At 44.6% G+C, this 22,281-nt stretch overlaps 1 protein-coding gene across 2 annotated transcripts; it reads right to left on the bottom strand.

Moving 5' to 3' along the window:
• Positions 1 to 5,387: 5,387 nt before the first annotated feature.
• On the bottom strand, positions 5,388 to 17,698 carry LOC143924986 (olfactory receptor 1M1-like). 2 transcript variants are annotated; one of them, XM_077449552.1, is made up of 2 exons: positions 17,631 to 17,698; positions 5,388 to 7,822 (listed from the first exon to the last, which is right to left on the bottom strand). In XM_077449552.1, the coding sequence occupies exon 2, from the start codon at positions 7,645 to 7,647 to the stop codon at positions 6,712 to 6,714; it is 936 nt and encodes a 311-aa protein (XP_077305678.1). In that variant the 5' UTR covers positions 7,648 to 7,822; positions 17,631 to 17,698; the 3' UTR covers positions 5,388 to 6,711. The 2 variants fall into 2 exon arrangements, with proteins under 2 accessions (XP_077305678.1, XP_077305679.1); XM_077449553.1 differs by having other exon boundaries at positions 5,388 to 7,912; positions 17,631 to 17,658.
• Between the last annotated feature and the right edge of the window lie 4,583 nt (positions 17,699 to 22,281).

The following is a 22,281-nucleotide window of genomic DNA, read 5'->3' as shown; positions in this document are numbered from 1 at the left end:
CTGACAGCAGCACCATAATAGAGAGCACTGACATCAGCACCGTGATATACAGCACTGACACCTGCACCGTAAGCAGCCCCAGGAGGAAGTCAGCATAGGACAGGGATGGTGGGAGCCCCTCATAATGAGCATAGCACAGGGATGGTGGGAGCCCCTCATAATGAGCATAGCACAGGGATGGTGGGAGCCCCTCATAATAAGCAGCCCCAGGAGGATGTCAGCATAGCACAGGGATGGTGGGAGCCCCTTATAATAAGCAGCCCCAGGAGGATGTCAGCATAGCACAGGGATGGTGGGAGCCCCTCATAATAAGCAGCCCCAGGAGGAAGTCAGCACAGCACAGGGATGGTGGGAGCCCCTCATAATGAGCATAGCACAGGGATGGTGGGAGCACCTCAAAATATGCACAGCAGAGGTACAGCCCCAGGAGGAAGTCAGCACAGCACAGGGATGGTGGGAGCCCCTCATATGCACAGCAGAGGTACAGCCCCAGGAGGATGTCAGCACAGCACAGGGATGGTGGGAGCCCCTCATAATAAGCAGCCCCAGTAGAAATATGACACCGCTCAATCTCTTCAAAGAGGAGGGTACGGGCATATAGTACGGTGTGCTTTTTTTGGACAATGAAGTGAGCCAAATGAAGAAAGAAGGTCTCTGTGAGTTCGATTAAAAAAATTGTTTATAGACATATACATGGTCTACTGGTCACATGTGTTGAATTCCTCCTAGATCCATGCCTCATTCATTTTTAGAAATGTGAGGTAGTTAACACTGTCGTGAGCTAGGCGAGTACGCTTATCGGTCACGATCCCCCCGCTGCGCTGAATGTCCTTTCGGACAGGACACTGGATGAGGGGCAAGCCAACAGTTTGATTGCAAATTGGGCAAGCTCTGGCCAGAGGTCAAGCCTGCCCACCCAGTAGTCCAGGGGTTCATCACTCCTCAGAGCGTCCACATCGGCCGTTAACCCGATGTAGTCGGACACCTGACGGTCTAGGCGTTCCCTGATGCTGGATCCGGATGACACCTGTCGATGGGTCGGCTGAAAGAATGACCTCATATCCGAAGTCACCAACACATCTTCAAACCGGCCTCTTCTTGCAGGCGCTGTTGGATTGGTACCCGCAACTCCTTCTCTGGGAGTGGGAATTGCTCCTCTGCCAGCGCACGTAAAAGCAGAATGCAGCATTTCTCGAAGCAAGGCCTGGAAGGGCTGCATTCTGACAGCCCTCTGTGACGGCGGTAACATTTCTGCCATTTTGTGTTTGTACCGGGGGTCTAAGTACGTTGCCACCCAGTACTGGTCCTTGACCCCTATGCTTTTTATACGGGGGTCCCTATTAAAACACTGGAGCATGAAGGCCCCCATTTGCGCTAAAGTGGAAGCGGTGTGGTGGCCTGGCTCCTGCTCATCATCCAGGATAATGTCGTCCTCTTCATTCTCCTCTCCCCATCCAGGCACAACAGGGATCCCAGAAAGGTTTAAAGCATGCTCTTCTTGCTCCTCCTCATCCGCCCCGGCACCATCCTCCTCTGACTCCTCTTCAGACTCCTGTTGTTCACTTGTCTCAGATAGAGTAGCCCCCCCTGGGAATTCATCCAGCATTGCGACTTCCTCATCTTCCCGCTCCTGCTTCTCCACAGCTTGATCAATGACACGACACAATGCACGCTCCATAAAGAAGGCATAAGGTACCATGTCACTTATGGCGCCATGGCTGCGACTGACCAGTTTGGTGATCTCCTCAAATGGGCACAGAAGTCTGAATGCGTCTCGCATGAGCAGCCATTGGCACGGTGAAAAAAAACCCAGCTCCCCAGAACCGGTTCTGCCGCACAGTTCATACAGGTAGACGTTAACTGCACGTTTCTGCTGGAGCAGCCTATCAAGCATATAGAAGGTTGAGTTCCATCGCGTCGGGCAATCGCAAATAAGACGTCTGACCGGCAGATTGTGTCGCCGCTGAATGTCAGCAAGGCGAGCCATGGCCGTGTAAGATCTTCTGAAATGGGCCGAGATTTTCCTTGCCTGCCGCAAGATGTCCTGGACCCCAGGGTATTTGACAAGGAATCGCTGCACGACCAAGTTTAAGACGTGTGCCATGCATGGCACGTGCGTGATTTTGCCCTGTTTCAATGCGCTAAGCAGATTGGCACCGTTGTCACACACCACTTTACCAACTGTCAAATTGAGCGGTGTTAGTCACTGATCTGCCTGTGAACGCAAAGCTGAAAGGAGTGCCGGGCCAGTGTGGCTCTTGGCTTCCAGGCACAACAGACGCAGCACGGCATGGCAACGTCTCACCTGGCATGTCGAATAGGTTCTGGGGAGCTTGGGCGGTGTAGCGGAAGAGACGCTAGCAGCGGAAAAGGAGGAGTCAGCTGAGGAGGAGAGGGAGGAGGATGGAGTAGGAGAAGAAGAGTCGGCCCTGTATGCAATCCGTGGCGGTAAAACCGAATCTACACGGGTGCCACGGGTTACATGCTTGACGGCCGTCAGAAGGTTCACCCAGTGGGCAGTAAAAGTAATATACCTTCCCTGCCCATGTTTGCTAGACCTCGTGTCTGTGGTCAAATGTATCTTGGCATCGACACTGTGTGCCAGAGATACATTCACTTGCCGCTGAACATGGCCATATAGCTCTGGGATGCTCTTCTCTGAGAAATACTTCCTTCCTGGGACCTTCCATTGTGGTGTTCCAATGGCCACAAATTTGTGAAAGGCCTCCGAGTCCACCAGTTTATATGGCAGTAGTTGGCGGGCTATGAGTTCTGACAAGCCAGCCGTCAACCGTTGGGCAAGAGGGTTATCCGGCGTCATCATTTTTTTACGCTCGAACATTAGGCCCATGGAAGCCTGCCTTTTTGCAGAAAAATGTGAGCTTGGCGTGATGGAAGGTGGAGTGGAGGACAATTGTGAGCAGAGAGGAGAAGGAGAAGTAGAAGACAAGGCTGGACGGTGAGAGCCTGCAGTGTGGCTTTGTGTGTTCCGTTGCTCCCACTCGGCTCAGTGATGGCTGCTCACGTGCCTTCTTAAGGCGGTCGTCCCTAGGTGAGTGTTGGGCTTACCATGACTAATGCGTTGACTGCAAAGATTGCAGATGGCAACGCTATTGTCAGCAGCGGACACGTTAAACAAAGCCCACACTGCGGAGCCATGTGCTGGTGTCCTGGGAGCGCCATATGTGACCGTACATGGTCGATGACTCGCTCCTGATACATTTGCAGTCTGCTTTGTCCCTCCTGTGCAATGTAAGTTATTCCTGCTTCTCCTCCCTATCTGCTGGTCCATATCTCCCTCTGAACTCCCCTCCTCTTCCTCTCTTGTGGGCACCCACGTGACATCACTAGACACGTCATCATCAACGGCACCTTCCCCACCGCTATAAGTAGAGATCTCGGAGTAGGCAGCAACACTGGGGACCAACCTCCTCCTTGGGCTGATCTGGGTACTGTCGTCAGACTGCTGAGTAGCGGTTGTTGCTGCCTCCTCTTCCTGATCCAATACCAAGAGTGGCTGCGCATCAGAAATGTCTTGATATGGATCGGAAAATAATTCCTGTGACTCAAGCGGAAGGTATGTGGTGGTGGTGGTGTTGTTGGTGGTAGTGTCTTTGGGAGTGCACATAGCAGAGAGTGAAGAAGAGGGTGCAGATCGAGAGGATGAGGAGGGTGCAGAAGAGTAAGGCGGAGCGAACCACTCAACCAAGTCTGGTGCGTCCTTTAAAGTAATTGAACGCACCTTCTGCAACTTCCCACTTTGGCTCAAGCCTGTTGCTCCTGCCCTACCCCTACCACCCCTGCGGAAGGGCCTGCCTCTTCCTCTGCCTGTCATTTTTTAAATGACCCTGTGACAAAACTCTCAGTCCCTATACCGATGAAGGACTGCTGCAGTATAGGGCAGCGGTCAGCAGTAGTGCACCTCAACCCTATGTATTGTGGACCGATACCAGTCCTTATAGAATGGCAGACTGTACCTCACTCAACCCTATGTACTGTAGCACCCTAGACAGACCAAGTTACCAGTCCTTATAAGGACTTTTGTGGACCAAGTAGGTTGTGTGTGAGTGATTAGCAGACTGTACGTCAGTCCCTATACCGATGAAGGACTGCTGCAGTATAGGGCAGCGGTCAGCAGTAGTGCACCTCAACCCTATGTACTGTGGACCTATACCAGTCCTTATAGAATGGCAGACTGTACCTCACTCAACCCTATGTACTGTAGTACCCTATACCTTACCAGTCCTTATAAGGACCTTTGTGGACCAAGTAGGTTGTGTGTGAGTGATTAGCAGACTGTACGTCAGTCCCTATACCGATGAAGGACTGCTGCAGTATAGGGCAGCGGTCAGCAGTAGTGCACCTTAACCCTATGTATTGTGGACCTATACCAGTCCTTATAGAATGGCAGAATGTACCTCACTCAACCCTATGTACTGTAGCACCCTAGACATACCAAGTTACCAGTCCTTATAAGGAGTTTTGTGGAACAAGTGGGTTGTAAATGATTAGCAGACTGCAGCAGAAGGGCAGCAGTCAAGTATAATATTCTTTCTATATTTGGAAGAAAGAATATTATACGTGTACAAGCCTATTACCATACAACTGATACCAGTCCTGAAAAGAACCTTTGTGGAACTAATAGTAACAGCTACTGTTTAAACTGACCCTCACTGCCTCACACACTGCTTCCTGCCTGTCCCTATATAAACTGACAAAACAGAGGCTACTGGAACAATAATTGAAATAGCACTTTTGTGGACCTGATAGTAACAGCTAATGACTAAACTGGCTGTCCCTGCAGCACACATCGTCCTGTCCCTTTCTCTAAACTAACAAAAGACACTCAGGCTGCTGCAACTATCAGTAGCACAGCACTGCCTATCCTGAACTACACCTAACACCTATACCAGTCCTGAAAAGAACTTTTGTGTACCAAATAGCTAGCGATTTGGGTCACTGTAATCTCTCCCTGCTCCACACAGCAACCTCTCCCTATAGTGACAGAAGAAAGAATGTAAAATGACCGCCGGATCGGGTGTATTTATAAGTTAGGGGGAATGTCCAAGTGTCCATGTGCTGTAATGTCTCAATTGGCTGTCCTGTACCCCATGATGGATGTGTCATCATAGGTAAAAGTTCTTTTACACAGTAAACACGGAAGTCCGCGGGCGAATGGCGCCAATGGTCCGCCGAACGGGCGGACGGCGAACAGCCCAAATTCACTGCGAAGCGACCACCGGGCGAACCGTTCCGCCATCACTACTGTTTGATCCTGTCTTCTCTGATTTTCCCCTTCTTACACATTCCCCAAACCATCTCCTGATAGTACAGAGCCTTGGGAGGCAAGCTGCACATGCTCAGTTTGGCATTTATTGCTAGAGAGTTTTTTTTGGGGAGAGTGCATGTGATCAGCACTGTCCAAACAGAGGGTCAGGGGTCCTGCACCCTCATTGGACAATCAGGGGAGAATGAAAACTCCTCCTACAAGCTTTAACCAGACACTGATAGAAGTCACAAGACTGCTCTAACTGCTGATGAGAAAGGGTATTTAGGAGTTTATATTTACTAAAACTATTTTTCCATGTGTGCTGTGTGAGACCCGAAATGGTGAATGCAGGCTGCTGAGTTTAGTAACACATTAACATTACTTTTCAGTGCTGACAGAAGCCCATTGTTATCTCCAATCAGAGATCAAAACAGTGACTTCTCTTTTATCAGACATCTGGGTCCAAGGTTTAGACAAAACTAATTGTAAACCAAGCTGCACTGCTGTGTTGCATAACCCATAGTGCTCTGGGAATCCTTTGTTACGTATAATGTTTATTTGTAAAACACAAATCATAACATTAAATAAACAAAGATAAAAATAGGGTTATTTATACAGCACAAAAAAAGAGAAAAAATAACTCTGAAAGCAAAGTTGCAGCAGCTAAACTAAATTAGACAAATCCTCCACAAGCCCAATAAAAAATAAGTAAAAAAATGCAATCAATGCTCACAAAAATGCATAAAGGTCACTAATCATCCCAAAAGCAAAAACACAAGAAATAAATCCACTTTTTTTGTAATAATGTTGTAACAGTTACAAAAGTGTCCAGTATGGATGAACTCACTCACTGTGGTCCATTTCTCGATCAAGTAGGTTTAGTTTTGCAGCAGAGTACACAGAGGTACTAGTAATCTTCCTATCACAGCCAAGTGGGATTCATTTATGTTGGCGCAGGGTAGAAATTCCTGGGGGGATTTCTAAACTAAAGTTGACCCCAAAACCATCAATGTTTCCCATCAGATAGGACGTCCTATCCTTTGTGCAATTGTTATCACATTATGCTATACTTATATGCCTGACTTGCAATTTCCCAAAATTTGAAAGCAATGAAAAATAGGTTGGTGCTCTAATATTTCTTAATTGTTTTATTATTATTTTTACCTTCCTCTGGATCAACTGTGGGTATATGATTGTATATATAGGACCATTCATGTATACAGTACATATGTATATACTGTATTCATATCTTTTTCTTTTTTTTTAATTCTTTTATTGGTTGATCTAGATGGACTTGTGTCTTTTTTGAGCGAAAATAACTATGTAACTATGTAATAATAAAAAGGTAAAAGCTCTATAGTAATACTACGAATAATAGTTTATTTTTTTCCTTTTTTTCAGTTTGAAATTTTTATTTTTTTAATACTATATTTTAAATATTTTTAAGGCTTCAGAGTTATCTTGCCCTTCACCAGTCTCATCAGGGCACTCTTGACTTCTTTATTACGTATGGTGTAAATCAGAGGGTTTACCATGGGTGTTACCGCAGTGTATATCACAGTGCAGATTTGCTCCAAGAGCTCTGAGTACCGAGATTGTGGAATCAGTACCACTGATGCTGAGTTTGCATAGTAGAGGAGGATTACGGCGAGGTGGGATGAGCAGGTGGAGAAGAGTTTTCTCTTTCCATCTCTTGAATTAATATTTAAGATGATGGCAATTATTTTTACATAAGACAACACAGTGCACAAAAATGGAACAACGCCAAACAACAACATCTCCAGGCAAAGCAACATGAAGAACATTTCAGTTCCCGCACATGAAATTTGGGTCAGAGCTTTGACATCGCAAAAAAGTTGATGAATTATTTTTGAATGGCAAAACGACATAGTTAACGCTACCTTTGTTATCAATAAAGAATTAGTACAAGCGGAGATCCAGGTGACTGCAATTAATATCAAACAATTCTTTCTCCCCAAAATTTGGTGATAGTGTAAAGGCTTACAGATAGCAACATATCGGTCATATGCCATGATGAATAAAAGAACATCTTCACTGATGCCAAATATTAAGTAAAAGTATAACTGAGTAAAGCATTGAGTAAATGATATTGTATTATTGTCAGTTAGTAACATGTGTAGAAGTTTGGGAATAGGGACTGTTGTAAAACAAATATCTACAATGGATAAATTACAGAGAAACAGATACATGGGGGTGTGTAAATGGTCATCAATATATATCACTGTGATGATAATTATATTTATTAACAGGCACGTGAAATATATTATAAGTAAAATACCAAAAACGTATAGTTTATAATCTGTTTTAAAGAAAAATGGCACAATCTGAAACACTTTAGATGCTGTATAGTTGCCCATCCAAACTGCTCTTCTTTTGTAAGAAAAAGTAAAATATGTTTATGATCAAAAATGCCACAATTTGATTCAGTGTTCTCTTTCCATACTGACATGCTGTGGCATATTTTAAATATACATACATATAAAATTATTACGACAAAGTTTATATGTGTTGGTATTTTAAATAAACGCCTCCCTGGTAACAAAGAGTTGAAGAATTATTATTATTATGGCTCAATGTGAAACTCTTTAAATACTGTACAATTCTTCATCAAAACCGCTCTTCCTTTGTAAGAAGCAATAAAATATGATTATGATCAACGTTGACACCATACATTTTTTTTTTTTAAAACTGCAGATTCAGATGAATATATATCCAGTTTTCATGATGACATGTTGTGGAACATTTTATTTATATGCACATAGAAAAAAAAAAAGATTACTTTATTCCCATTGTAAATAACCACATTATGATAAACATTGTTGTAGAATTATTATTATATCAAGTATCAGATTATGGAATTTTTCCTAATGTTCTTATACTAAAACTGTAGCCACAGTGCCTTGCAAAATTATTCACCCCCTTGGCATTTTTTTGTTTTTTGTTCCCTCACAACCTGGAGTTAACATGGATTGTTTGAGGATTTTCATCATTTAATTTACAGAACATGCCCACAACTTTGAAGATTTTTTTTTTTATTGTGAAACAAACAACAAATAGGACAAAATAACAGAAAAAGTAATTTTGCATAACTATTCACCCCCCTAACGTCAGTACTTTGTAGAGCCAACTTTTGCAGCTATCACAGCTCCAAGTCACTTTGGATAAGTCTCTATGAGCTTGCCACATCTTACCACTGGGATTTTTGCCCATTTCTATTTCCAAAACTGTTCCAGCTCCTTCAAGTTGGATGGTTTGTGCTTGTGAACAGCAATCTTTAAGTCTGACCACAGATTTTCTATTGGATTGAGGTCTGGGCTTTGACTAGGCAATTCCAACACATTTACATGTTTCCCCTTAAACCACTCAAGCGTTGCTTTAGCGGTGTGTTTGGGGTCATTGTCCTGCTGGAAGGTGAACCTCCATCCTAGCCTCAAATCACACACGGAGTGGTACAGGTTTCACTCTAGAATGTCCCTGTATTTAGCACCATCCAACTTTCCCTCAACTCTGACCAGTTTCCCAGTCCCGACTGCCGCAAAACATCCCTACAGCATGATACTGCCACCACCATGCTTCACTGTGGGGATGGTGTTCTTGGGGTGATGTGATGGGTTTGTGCCAAGCATAGCATTTTCTTTGATGGCCAAAAAGTTCAATTTTAAACTCATCAGACCAGAGCACCTTCCTCCATACATTTTTGGAGTCTCGCACATGCCTTTTCTCAAACTCAAAACATGCGGTTTTGTTTTTTGCTGAAAGTAATGGCTTTCTTCTGGCCACTCTGCCATAAAGCCCAACTCTATGGAGCGTGCGGTCTATTGTTGTCCTATGTACAGATGCTGCAGTCTCTGCTGTGGAACTCTGCAGCTCCTCCAGGGTTACCTTAGGTCTCTGTGCTGCCTCTCTGATTAATGCCCTCCTTGCTCGGTTGCCATGAGTTTTGGTGTGCGGCCGTCTCTTGGTAGGTTTGCTGTTGTGCCATGTTCTTTCCATTTGGTTGTAATAGATTTGATGGTGCTCCTAGGGATTATCAAAGATTTGGATTTTTTTTATAACCTAATCCTGACTTTTACTTCTCAACAACATTGTCCCTTACTTGTTTGGAGAGTTCCTTGGTCTTCCCAGCAGTGTTTGGTTAGTGGTACCTTTTGCTTAGGTGTTGCAGCCTCTGGGGCCTTTCAAAAAGGTGTGTATATGTAATGATAGATCATGTGACACTTAGATTACACATAGGTGGACATCATTTCACCAATGATGTGACTTCTGAAGGGAATTGGTTGCACCAGAGCTTTATATGGGCTTCATAACAGAGGGTGTGAATACATGCGCACATGCCAATTATCAGTTTTTTATTTCTGAAAAATAGTTTTATGTATATATTTTTTTAATTTTACTTCAGCAACTTAGACTGCTGTATTCTGATCCATCACATATAATTCAGAGTAAAAAAAAACCCATTGAACTAAAGACTGTAATGTAACAAAATAGGTAAAAAGGCAAGGGAGGTGAATATTTTGCAAGGCACTGTATACTAAAAAATGTATTATGAAAGCCATAGTAAATTCATATATGTAAATGGTGAAGATATATATATTTTTTTTTTAATGAAAGAATTGATTAGAGTATTTAGGCCATAACTGCAAAGAGTACAAAAAGGATTTGACCAATAATTGCTGTAGGTTGCAAATATATAAATGTATAGTCCCAAAAAATGTATATGCGATTTAAATGATTATAAAGCCAGTATTTATAACCATACAGTTCACTTTCAAATTTTAAAATAGAATATTTTGGCTTGTGGTTCCCCTTAAAATCCATACCAGACATGAAGGGCCTGGTATGAATTTTGGGGGGACCCCCACACAATTTTTTTTTTACATATCGTGCGGGGTTTCCCTTAATATCCATACCAAACCCAAAGGGCCCGGTAATGGACTGGGGGGACCCATGCTGTTTTTTACAATGATTTTTATGTATTTTTCCGAGACCCAACAGTACATTACAGCCGCGAGCAGTTTTAAATGACTGTTTTTCCTTTAGAAATGTCATTTTGCTGTGGTACTGTTCTAAACACGGAAATGCGCTTCTTTACAGGCATACTATATGCCTGTAAATATTACATTTTTATTGTTTCACTTTAAACATTATTAAAATCACTGCTCCTGAAAAAAACTGCCATTTTTTAAAACCTTGTACCCAAACAACCGGGTCCCCAAACACTTTTTATGGCAATAACTTGCATATAAGCCTTTAAATTGAGCTCTTTTGGTTTTTCATGTTAGTGTCCCATAGACTTTAAAGGTGTTCCGTGGCTTTTGAATTTGCCACGAACGCCACATATTGTTCGCTGTTCGACTCCAACATCGGGCTCATCACTGGTGGCAGGTAATTGAAGCAGGTGCTAAGTATAAAAAAGTAGAATCATGTATTTTATTTAAACATTTGAAAGTGAACTGTATGGTAATAAATACTGCTTTATGATCATTCAAATTATGTATACATTTTTGGGGCACCTTGTATATATAATTAAAAAATATTCTTGAATATTCTAACTATAGTTACAGTATAGTTATATAATAATATGTTAAAGTGAACCTGGGACCAGATCATGTACCTTAAACTATTTACTAGTTCTGAACAAGCGATGAAATCACTTTAAAGCATTAGGATAAAAATACCAGTTCTCCCCCATACCCCCCTTTTCTGATTACTGGGTGAAAAAACAAAGCTGCATCACTGATTTCACTTACCTTAAGCCACAGTCACATAATCATCTAGTGCTGGTTCCTTCTTTCCTGTTTATTTCCTGCATAGGTCCTTCTTCCAGGTGTCCATGTCAATTCAGAATTGTGTGATTTGCCTAAAATCCGACCGTTAGTAGGCTCTCACTTTAAGGAAATCACTTTAAGGAGGAAGTAAACCCTGATGGGTTTACTTCCTCTTTGTCTCCCTGCAAAGGTAAAGCATAATGGGCTACTATGCATCGCATAGTAGCCCATTATGTGTCACTTACCTGACACAGGAGCCAGGTATCACTGCTCCAGCCACTCACAGCGCCGAAGCAGAGATGACGTCACTCCCATGCATGCGCACGGGAGCCGCCACTAACGGCATAGTGCGCCTGCGTGCCACTGTCTACGGCGCATGCGCCGTAGACAGCTGTCACTGTCTTTTAGTAAATATCTCCTAAACCGTGTTCAACTCCTTTTGGAGCTCAGCCAGCTGAGCACTGGCATTAAATGATCGGCGGAAATGCACACAGACTTTCCTGGCCTGCTTCAGGACATCCTGTAAGCCTGGGTACCTGCCCAAGAACCGCTGCACCACCCGGTTAAGGACGTGAGCCACACATGGATCAGTTGTCCCTGTCGGAGGGCAGAGAGGAGGTTGGTGCCATTGTCGCAAACCACCAATCCTGGCTTAAGCTGGCGTGGTATCAACCACCTCTCGGCCTGCCCCTGCAGAGCTGACAAAACATCCGCCCCAGTGTGGCTGCTGTCCCCCAAACAAATCAGCCCAAGCACGGCATGGCATAGTTTTGCCTGCGTACTTGCGTAGCCCCTTGAACGCCTACGGAGCACCACTGGTTCCGAGGATAGAGCACTGGAAGAGGCCATGGAGGAAGAAGAAGAAGAGGGGGTGGAGGAGAGAGGTGTGTCACAACCAGTAGTAGCATTTTGGAGGTGTGGTGGCGGAACAACCTCCAACACTACTGCACCTTGTCCTGCATCCTTCCCAGCTACCAGAAGAGTGATCCAATGGGCCGTGAAAGACAGGTAACATCCCTGTCCATGCCTGCTGGACCATGAATCAGCGGTAATATGCACCTTACCGCTGACCGCCCTGCTCAGCGAGACAAAGACATTGCCATCCACATGCCGGTAGAGAGCCGGAATCGCCTTCCGTGTGGCGTTTGGGGACCTGCCACTGAGGAACCGCACATTGCACAAACTCATGGAAGGGGGACGAGTCTACCAACTGAACAGGCAGCAGTCGAAGTGCTAGCAATTTAGCCAAGCTAGCATTCAACCACTGGGCATGTGGATGGCTGGGAGTGAAATTCTTTCTACGGTCCAGCAGCTAGGGCAGGGAAATTTGCCTGCTACAATCGGACGTGGGTGTACTGCTAGCAGAGTGCCCGCAAGCACTTGGCTGTGACACACTTAATTCTACACCTTCATTCCTCTCAGTGCAGGTTTCAGAGAGGACTGAAGGTCTAGTGGGGTTGGAGATGCCAGCTGATGAAGAGCAAACAGAGGTCCGCTTTGTTCTTTGGTGTGGGTCTTTGAGGTAAGCTTGCTAACGAGCTGTATGGCAGGTCAACATATGTCTGTTCAAGCATGTGGTGCCCAAGCGGCTGATGTTTTGGCCATGCGAGATACGCTTGAGACATATGCTGCAAATAGCAGTGGTGTGATCTGATGCACTCGTCTCAAAAAAGGCCCACACCAAAGAACTTTTAGAATAACGAGCAGAGGCAGCGCCCTGCACAGGCAGAGCTCTGCGGTGTGATTCAGTCGGTGTGCTGCACCTAAGCTGGCCCCCGGAGGCCATCCTGCCTCGTTGGAGATGTGCCTCCTCCTCCTCTCTCCTACCAGGCACCCACATGGAGTCAGTGCCCTCATCATCCCCTACCTCTTCATCACTGGAGCAAACCTGGCAGTATACTGCAGCTTGGGGAACAGGACTGCTAGATTGCTGTCCTTCTTGAGCATCTCCTCTCTCTGCATTCATGCTACTGCCTCTAGCTGAGAATTATCATCAGAGCCTACAAAACACTGGGCATCCTCCATCAGCATGTACCCAACACTGTGCTCAAAGAGTTCGGAGGACTCCTCAGGAGGACGTGGTGGGTCTAGGGAAGGAGTCACTGATGATGACATTGAGACGAGGGAAGAGGATGCATTGGCTGCTGCTTTGCTAGTACCCTGAGCCTGGGTGAGAGAGGATGAGGAGAATGAAAAGGGTTGGTCATCCACTCTACCAAGTCTTCAGCATGATGCGGCTCAACACGTCCAGCTGCCGAAAATAAGGACAAGCGTGTCCCATGGCCACGTACTGATGACTGATGACGATGCACCGCATCCACGACCAGCACTGTTGTCTCTAGACACAGAGCCTGCTTGCCCTCTTTTATTGGCTTGTGCCTGTCTGCCTCTCCTTGTTGGCCTTCCAGACATGGTAATGGCCTGCAGGGAGATGGGAAAACCAGCAATTGGGTAGTGTATATTGTGCTGGAGGCACACAACACCCACTAACTCCTGCAGATGCCTTTATTATAGAACACCAGCAATAAAGTGTAGATACAGGTGTATATTGTGCTGTGCTGGAGGCACACAACACCCACTAACGCCTGAAGATGCCTTTATTATAGAACACCAGCAATTAAAGGGTAGATACCGGTGTAAACTGTGCTTTGCTGGAGGCACACAACACCTACTAACTCCTGCAGATGGCTCAATTAGAGAACAGCAATATAGGTAGCTACAGGTGTATACTGCGCTGGAGGCACACAACACCAACTAACTCCTGCAGATGACAGATGGCTCAATTAGAGAAGAGCAATAAAGGGTAGATACAGGTGTATTCTGCGCTGAAGGCACATAGACAACACCCACTAACTCCTGCAGGTGGCTCAATTAGAGAAGAGCAATATAGGTAGATACAGGTGTATACTACACTGAAGGCACACAGACAACATCCACTAACTCCTGCAGATGACAGATGGGTCAATTACAGAACAGCAATAAAGGGTAGATACAAGTGTATTCTGCGCTAAAGGCACACAAAACCCACAAACTCCTGCAGATGGCTGATAGCTCAATTACAGAAGAGCAATAACGCTAAATAGGTAGACACAGGTGTATACTGAGCTGAAGGTACACAGAGAACACCCACTAACTTCTGCAGATGCCGGAACACTACACAAGGCCGCCGCCCTGGCGGCCTTATATAGTGTGGGGCATGTACTACACAGCCTGAGCTATAATTGGCCACAGGCATCCTGCCTGTGGCCAATCATGGCTCTCCTCGCTACCAGCGCTGTGATTGGCCAAGCATGCGGGGTCACAGTGCATGCTTGGGCAATCATGAGCCAGCAATGCACTGCGATGGCACAGTGCATTGTGGGCCGTGAGCGCCACACGAATTTGGCGCGAACGGCTTACAGAGTTCTGGCTTCGCCAAATGGGCGAACAGTCGGTGTTCGAGTCGAACATGCGTACGACTCGGACACCAAGCTCATGCCTATTCTGAATGGCACCCCATTGCATGATGGATGATCACTGCAGCACAGTGCACAGCAAAGTGATAATATGCAAGGAGTGATACATCATTTTTGGAGTGTTTTGTTTCATTGGCAGCCAATTAATTTAGAATAGGTTGTCTTTACTCAATGCATCACAGCAGTGTGAATGGCCCTCAGTGTATAATTCAGACATATTATGTAAAGATAAATAAGGGTGTAAATATAAATGTTTCATAAAAAGATTACTTATAGTAAGTAAAAATGAATATGCAGATTCTTTAATATGCCTAGTTATGACGGTCTCATTTAAAGGTTTGTAGCAGAATAAGGTTTTTACAAAATGTTAGAAAAAAAACATTGATGAAGATTTAAAATGTATGGTAACTATGACCAAAGTCAAAAATGACAAATATGATTTAGTCGGTCAGTAGCATTAACACGGCAGTCTTTGCTTTTCTGAGTCCCCTCGTAACATAGTTTATTACCTGGTGATCCTGCCAATAAGTGTGTTGTTTTTCAACTTCCTTTAACAGACCAGGCTGTTCAGCAAAGAATTGAGACAAACCATTTAACACTGACAGGGGTGCTTACAATGGTCAGCTTTCATACATTTTTGTAAAAACCTTATCCCAAAAGGAATAAAAAAAAACTATTGCTGTAACTTCTTAATAAGTGTATGTTAGAGTTGGGCTTTACATTGTTAGTCATCCATGTAAAGTCTATCTAAATCTATTAGCCCATCTAACACCACCTTCTCCACTGATTGACAATGCTGCTCTCCAAGGGTGGCTACATTGTCCCCACATAGATACAGTGGGGAAGTGATTGTAGCCAGCCTATGACAGGAGGTGGTTACTGGACGATCAAAAGATAAAAGTATTTTTGTAATTTTCTGATTTGGAGTTTAGTTACACTTTTAGAACATATACAGAGGTGTCACAAAACCTGTCGTATTCTTGTGTATTGTTATACAAATATCTATCGTGGCCATTTTAGCAACAAAATGACTTAGACAAGGTATCATTTATAAGTTGACAGTATTGTAATGGAAGTAACAGAGAACATGCTTGTCTGTGGCTGTCAACATGTCCTCTTGCAAGTAAAAGAGATTGTGTAGTAAATGAGGTTCACCTTAATGTTACTGTTACCATAGGTGTGCACACGGGGTGTGCCAGGTATACCTGGACATACCCGAATCACCCCTTGTGGTGCAGATCCCCCTGGCTACCTGAGTTCCCCATGTTCAAAAACCCCCTCACACCGCTGCCGGCTTCCTCTCCTCTCCCCTCCCACCAGGTGATGTTTAGGATGAAGAACAGGGGAAGGGGCCAGTAAATAAGTTATTTACCGTCCCCTTCCTTTTGTGAATAAACACAGTGTGTGATCAGTATACTGTGTTCATATAATTGAAGCATAGTATACTATGTTTACTATGCTTCCGTTTGTGAATGAATGGTAAGCTGCTCAGCACAGAGTACGTCCCATTCATTCATTGTCCAGTGCAGTGAGGCTGCAGAGAAAAAGGCCGGGGGATATCTGTCCTCAGTCCCTTTCTCTGCCTCAAACGTGAGACATCTGGGGTCTATGTAGACCCCTGATATTTCACCAAAAAGCCCCCCAATGGGGCACCTAAAAAAGTTGTAAAGAAATTCTAAAAAATGATCTTGTAAAAATGATAAAAAATAAAATTGTAAAAAATAATAAGAAATAAAATAATAAAACTAAAAAAAACTAAGGACGCTGTCCACTGCATTACTGACTCCAATCTTCACTCTACTGACACCATCCACTGCAATAGGCTGCACACACCTATGACTGTTACTATTTAATAACTCCAACTGGATGTGACACCATCTGGACTGTTGGTTATTTTCAGAGCTTCCTTATTAAGTCATTATCATTGTCATTAAAGAGGAAGTAAACCCTTACAAACCACTTTGACCTACAGGTAAGCCTAGATTAAGGCTTACCTGTAGGTCCAAGAAATATCTCCTAAACCTATATGGTTTAGGAGATATTTTCCCGAAAACGGGCACCGCTGTCTACGGCGCATGCGCCGTAGACAGGGGCGCGCAGGCGCACTAAACGCGGCAGTTCCAAGAATGGAGCTGCCGCATTTGTCGACTCCCGTGCGCATGCGCGGGAGTGACGTCATCGCGGCTTTGCCGAATGACAGCGGCGGAGCTGCGAGACGCCACTCCCGTGCGCATGCGCGGGAGTGACGTCATCGCGGCTTCGCCGCTGTCATTCGGCGGAGCTGCGAGACGCCACAAGCAAGATGGATGCGGCGGACTACAGGGGACAGCGGCGACTTCGCTGGCTCCTGTGCCAGGTAAGTGACACATAATGGGCTACTATGCGATGCATAGTAGTCCATTATGCTTTACCTTTGCAGGGAAAAAAAGAGGAAGTAAACTCATCAGGGTTTACTTCCTCTTTAAGTTGATAACATTATCTGAGAATACTTTGTATTTTAGAATAAGGTAGGTGTACATATCTATGTGCATCCTGGATACATTCTGGATTACACAGACTATCCTGTGCTCATATATTACCCTGGCTGTGTAATTGCTGTGACATAATTAATTTATCCTTTGCAGATTAATTCTCTGTGTTTATGTCGTGTAAAGTCTTTTGTGGTTCTTGTGTTCTGGTGTAGGGAGCACATACACCTACTTTAATCCAAAATTGTATTTTCAGCCAATTGTCTTCACCTAAAATAAAAAGAAGTTATGAAAATAACCATTTAAAGTACAATACAAAGTGCCATTAAGCTGGCTGGTGAACGAAAAGATTTAAAATATGACAGGTCCTCTTTCAGGGTTTGTTCACACATCTACCACCAATTAGTGTACTGCACCAGTGAAATCATTTAGGTGTGTATATGTATATCCATGCTGACCCAAAGAATGACCACACTGTACATGCACCCAAAGAATGAATGAATCTTTAGCATATTTGGCTTTGAAGACAATACAATTCTGGAACCAACCATCCAGAATGATCAGATCAGGAAGGATGCAGCCGTGGTCTTGTCAGGATAGGATGTTGTTATCATTTTTGTCCATTATTTTGCATAGTAAAGACACTTACATCAGGTAGGACATGCAGTGTGGTTCACTGAAAGACATCTTATGTGTTAGAATTATTGGAATATTTATAATGTGTCGCTGTTTATGATATTTGCACACTAAAAAAAATCCACCTAAGGGACATATTTACAGTTAAAGCCACACAGCGTATTCATCGTGTCCTGTGGGGCTGATTACAACATTAAATGTTTGCAATACCGAATTATTATATTTTTGACTTATATGTTTTCTCCACCATTTCTGCCACCATCAGATCCTGATTAAACAGGAAGTATCAGGCCATATCCCTCTTTTACATTTACTGACAATCATAGGCGTGTGCACCTCAAAGCTCAAACACACATGACCCCCACCTGCTGTCATAGAAAGGGGACTCTGGTGGTGGGAGACAGTTTATTTACACCCTAAATACGGGGGGTAACGTGTTCCTGAAGTTGAACATAGACTTTAATATAATGGGGGCATTTACATTGGCCACTGGCACCCCCAACCCCCCACCTGGTGCTGCTACTGGATAATGTTAATGCACATGGGGTGATTAGGGTGTGCCCAGGCATACCCGGTAGACCCTGTGCGCACGCCTGTGCTGACAATAAGAATACAGAGCCTAATAAAGTTTTCACCTCTTTACCAGTTTTCACATTATATTGTCTTCAACCATCGATGTACAATGGGTTTATTTTTGTTTTTGACACAGTCCAGCCCAAATATACTCTTTCATATCAGAGTTTACACAGATTTCTGTTAAATTATTTAAATAAATTATGATGAAAATGTCATTAATTGCATAAGTATAAACCCAGAGGCTTAACTAGAACCTTCAGGGCCCCAGTGCAAGAAACCATGAAGGGCCCCCCTGACCCTCGGCTGGGGCCCTTCCCTCTGGGCCTGAGGCCCTTTACTCCTGTCACAGGGCTCTTTATTGTGGTCCCATAGAGGGACCCGTTCACGGGTTCTGCAGTGGGCCCCCTTCCTGCTGTCTTGGGGCTGCCCCACATTGGGAGAATGCCGGAGCCCAGTCGCCCTTTCTTACCCTGACAGTTCTGCCACTAGTGCCAGTAGTTTTTATTTTTGTTATTTTATCTAGGGGCAGCAGGACCTAGGTCAGTCATAGTAGGTGGTCGGGTGTAATTAATACTTTGTTGATCCTCATGGGCTCCTCTACCCCTCCCCCTCGTCTGGGACTTGTAGTCTGGCCGTCTCTGGATCCCCTTCCCCCATGACAGGTCCTTTGCCCTTTCCCACTGACTGGTGTAGGGCTCAGGAACAGGAAGGCAGGGCCAGCTCAGTGATGGGGGTGGGGTTACCAATCTCTTATCCCTTCTCCAATGACAGGTTCTCTTTTACCCATCCCACTGGCCAGGGAATGGTTCAGGGACAGGAGGGCAGATCAGGCTCAGTGACAGGAGGCGTGGTTACCAGTCTCTAATCCTCTCCCCATGACAGGTTCTCTTTACCCCTCCTACTGATTGGTATAAGGCTCAGAGACAGGAGAAAGAGTGTGTTCAGTGACAGGGGCAGGGTTACCAGTCTCTTAATCCCCTCCCCCATGACAGCTCCTCTTTCCCCTTCCCACTGATTGGTATATAGCTCAGGGATAGAAGGGCAAAGCAGGCTCAAGAACATGGCACGGGGTTACAATTAACAAACTGGTCTGGCTCATGCCTGCTCCCGCCATGCTGTCACTGTCCAGGGGGGACAGGGGGGCTGCTGTCTGCACCTCTCTTGCATTTCCCCCCCCCGATGCTCCCCCAACACCATACTGGGTACCATGGATTTTCAGCACACATTTCAGGGCCACATTGGGCCCCCTGGAGCATGGGGCTGGGCTACTATTGAGACCCCTAAAGCTATGCCCCTGTATAAACCCACTGATTTTGGTAGGTACTCTTTTTGGTATTTAATACTCCATGAGTCTGTGTAGCTAGGTCTCTATTTGCTTTTCACATCTGAACAATACGATTTCTCTTCTCAAAGTCTGTCAGGTGTCTTTGTATAATATTTTTGTGTCGTTTTTGAGTTAATGTTTAGGTTCATTGTCAGATCTCCTCACAAGGCTTAGGTTTCATACAGACTGCATCAGGTTTTTCAGCAGGAATTCTCAATATTTTGCTGCCTTTCTGGGCTTTTTTTTTTGAGTAATACGTGCAGGTACTCTCCTTTCCAAGTCACCCATTCTCTTCGCCCCCCTACTCACTGCCCAGTACCACCCCTCTTAGAGAATACAGGGCCAAATATCATTTTGTGGTGGTAAGCTAACTTTATGGAATGTGTTAATGATATGAATAAACTTAAAAAAAAATACAGATTCCCCTTCAGCAATAGACTCCCCCATCAACAATAGATCTCCCATCAATAATAGACACCCCCATCAACAATAGTCCCACCTATCATCAATAGACCCCCAAAACAAAAAAACACCTCCTCTAACAACAATAGATCCACCCCTTCAACTAAAGACCCCTGCTGCCACCATTAGCCAGCATTAATAGACCCCTTACTCAACAGTATCACTCCAGCAACAATTGACCTCCCAGCAACAATTGATCCCACTTCCAGTGACAATAGATCCTCCACCAGCAACAACAGATCTCCCCACCAACAATAGACTACTCCAGCAACAATAGGTCCCCCACCAGCAATAATAGTGCACCCCAGCAAAAATAGACCTTCCAGCATTCCACAGCACCTCTTACCAGGGAAAGAAAAACCATCACATCCTCACTGACAGGACAGAGCTCTGTATTGTTTATACTCTCAGAGCTCTGTCCTGTCTTCCGCCTCACTGATTAGTGGGCGCCGGCGGTCATCCATTAGCCAACACCCACTGAATGACTTGTGCTGTGACTAAGCACAGCACAGCTAGCATGGCGGAAGTTCATTAGCGCACCCCCTTCCCGGAAGTGCTGGATCGTGTAATAGGTATGTGATCCATCACAGAAGAGCTGCTCTCCCACTGTGTAAGATAGATGGGCCGAACAACCCCCCTTTTGGTTTGCGGCAGAACTTTTGAACATCAAAAAATTTCAGCACGAATACCAAACCCCATTGAAGTCTATGGGACCCAACCTGAAAAAAATCAAAAGTGCCTACTTTGAAGGCATATATGCAAGTAATTGGGCATATGATGATTATGGGGGTGTGGGTACTGCCCTGAGGGACATGTATCAATGAAAAATAGTTTGTAAATTTTTTTTAAAGAAACATTGATTTACTAATGCTTAAAGTGAAACCATAAAAATGAGAGATAAAAATGAAAAATTCCTTTAAATATAGTGTCACTTATAGACCCTTTTGCAGCTATAATGACATTTATAAAACCCAAAAACTTACATTTTTCCTGCAAGCTTTCTTTATTTTGTAAACAATGGCTTGGGGAGCCAGTTTGTATGATGAGGCCACCATTTACTGCACTTGGAACAAGATTAGAGATTTTTTAAATTAAATCTGGTATCTCTTTTGCAGACTTTGAATAGAAGTAACAGGTACGGAAAAGTTGGGCTTTGGGTGCTAGTGAGGCCTTCACATCGTACCCTATGGAGATGAAAACAAGAATTGGCCTTGCTGTCAAAAATTGAAATGGCATGCACCAGTCAAACAGGTGCAGAAAATTGATCTTTGGGTGTCGGTGGTGCCTTCACACCGTAACCGTATAGAGGTACTCTTGATGAAAGCAAGAACTGGCCTTCCTGCAAAAAAGTTGAAATGATATGCACCTGTCAAACAGGTGCGGAAAAATTGGTCTTTGGGTGTCGGTGGTGCATTCACACCATATACCCTATGGAGGTCCTCTTGATGAAAGTAAGATATGGCAGTCTTTCCGAGATTCCAGAAAGCACTTAATCAGCGACATCAGCATCAGGGGCTTAACAGTTTCTGCTAATCCAGGACTAATTAATTTTGATAAATGTCAGCTGGTCCACCGAGTCTGTGGACAGACGCTCTCTCTTAGCTGTCAGAAAACCTCCGGTAGCACTGAAATAGATAATCTTCCACCATATGATGCAGATGCTGCCGATGGTATGTGAAAGCTGACAGCCCTGGGTGCGGAGGACTAAAAACAAATTTGAAAGGCATCACTGAGATGACCCGCTTCTCCACCACTTCTCTCTTGACCAACAGAAGCCTCAAAAACTAAATTTTTCATCAGACTGTAACCTACCATAGTCGGAAAAGGCATTATATAAACTCCTCTTTAAGGTGTCCTCAAGAGATTTCATCTTCTGCTCCCTCTGTTGGGACGGGATGAGTTACGAGACTTTCCCCTTGTAACGGTGGTCAAGGAAGGTTGAAAAACCAGTAGATATCATTCTCCTTGATGCCACATATTCATGGGTACTTTTGCAGGCTTTGAAAAATGAGGGAACCCATGCACCACAAGTTTGCAGAGGCATGAGAAACAGACACCCTGGGGTTACTAAGGATTACAGATTACTGGAACTGCCTCCTCCAGCCATGTACTACTCCCAAGGGCTCTGGGGATAGAAAGCCATCTGTTAAGGGTTAACGTATGTTTTGCTCTGCTTCAATGCCTCCAAAACTGCAAGAATCCTCCTCCCTTTCTTCTTGTGTGTTCTGTGGCATGGCAAGCATAATGTCTGCATAAAGGGGGCCTTGAGAGGAAAATAAGTTCTCCTCTTCCTCCCACTGCT

The sequence above is a fragment of the Lithobates pipiens genome, unplaced genomic scaffold (assembly GCF_037356315.1).
Source record: "Lithobates pipiens isolate NorthernLeopardFrog02 unplaced genomic scaffold, aLitPip1_a1.2 Scaffold_22, whole genome shotgun sequence".
NCBI classification, from domain to species: Eukaryota; Metazoa; Chordata; class Amphibia; order Anura; family Ranidae; genus Lithobates; species Lithobates pipiens.
Note: the sequence above shows the minus strand (reverse complement) of the source record. Positions and strands in the feature narration are given on the sequence as shown.